Genomic DNA, 957 nt, shown 5'->3' with positions numbered 1-957 from the left:
GGCCCCCTTCGGCTTAGGCACCCTCTGACCCTTCAGTCGGTTTACCCTTCGGCAACACATTGAGGCTTGGGCACCCCTTCAACTTCCGGCGGCTCTCCTTCGGCCGCTTCCCCTTCGGCCCCTTCGACCCCACGGCTTCAGGCCCCTCCCGCCCGCCCCTACCCGGCCGCCCCCTCCCCGCCCGCCCCCTCCCCGCCCTCGCCCTGCAGGGCTTCCTCGCTCTGCTGCGCTTCCTCGCTCTGCTGCGTCTCCACCGCAAAGTGCCGCCACCCGCAGCTCGGCGGACGCACCTACGACCTCGCCTCATCTCGGCTCACCTCGAGGTCATCTCGGCTCATCTCGGGTCACCTCGGCTCATCTCGGGTCATCTCGGGTCATCTCGGGTCATCTCGGGTCATCTCGGGTCACCTCGAGTCATCTCGAGGTCATCTCGGGTCATCTCGGGTCATCTCGGGTCATCTCGGGTCACCTCGGCTCATCTCGGGTCACCTCGGCTCATCTCGGCTCATCTCGAGGTCATCTCGGGTCATCTCGGGTCATCTCGAGGTCATCTCGAGGTCATCTCGGGTCATCTCGGGTCATCTCGGGTCACCTCGGCTCATCTCGGCTCATCTCGGGTCATCTCGGGTCACCTCGGCTCATCTCGAGGTCATCTCGGGTCATCTCGGGTCATCTCGAGGTCATCTCGAGGTCATCTCGGGTAATCTCGGGTCATCTCGGGTCACCTCGGCTCATCTCGAGGTCATCTCGGGTCATCTCGGGTCATCTCGAGGTCATCTCGAGGTCATCTCGGGTAATCTCGGGTCATCTCGGGTCACCTCGGCTCATCTCGGGTCATCTCACCGCAGAGTGCTGTGCCGACCGCACCTCCGCAGCACGCGGGGAGATACGGGGAGATACGGGGAGATACGGGGAGGTGTGGGGAGATGTGGGGAGGTGTGGGGAGGTGTGCGGAGG

General features: G+C 64.5%; 1 protein-coding gene across 1 annotated transcript in view; it reads right to left on the bottom strand.

The window, feature by feature from the left end:
- The window catches only part of EMIHUDRAFT_225350 (hypothetical protein), a gene marked incomplete at both ends in the record, with an annotated part of 2,832 nt that extends 2,772 nt beyond the window's left edge, over positions 1-60 (bottom strand). Inside the window, one exon of the mRNA XM_005789869.1 lies at positions 22-60. Coding sequence (XP_005789926.1) covers positions 22-60 — 39 coding nt within the window. The remainder of the gene's footprint in view (positions 1-21) is intronic.
- Between the last annotated feature and the right edge of the window lie 897 nt (positions 61-957).

This window comes from Emiliania huxleyi (genome assembly GCF_000372725.1).
Source record: "Emiliania huxleyi CCMP1516 chromosome Unknown EMIHUscaffold_124, whole genome shotgun sequence".
Lineage (NCBI taxonomy): Eukaryota > Haptophyta > Isochrysidales > Noelaerhabdaceae > Emiliania > Emiliania huxleyi.
Note: the sequence above shows the minus strand (reverse complement) of the source record. Positions and strands in the feature narration are given on the sequence as shown.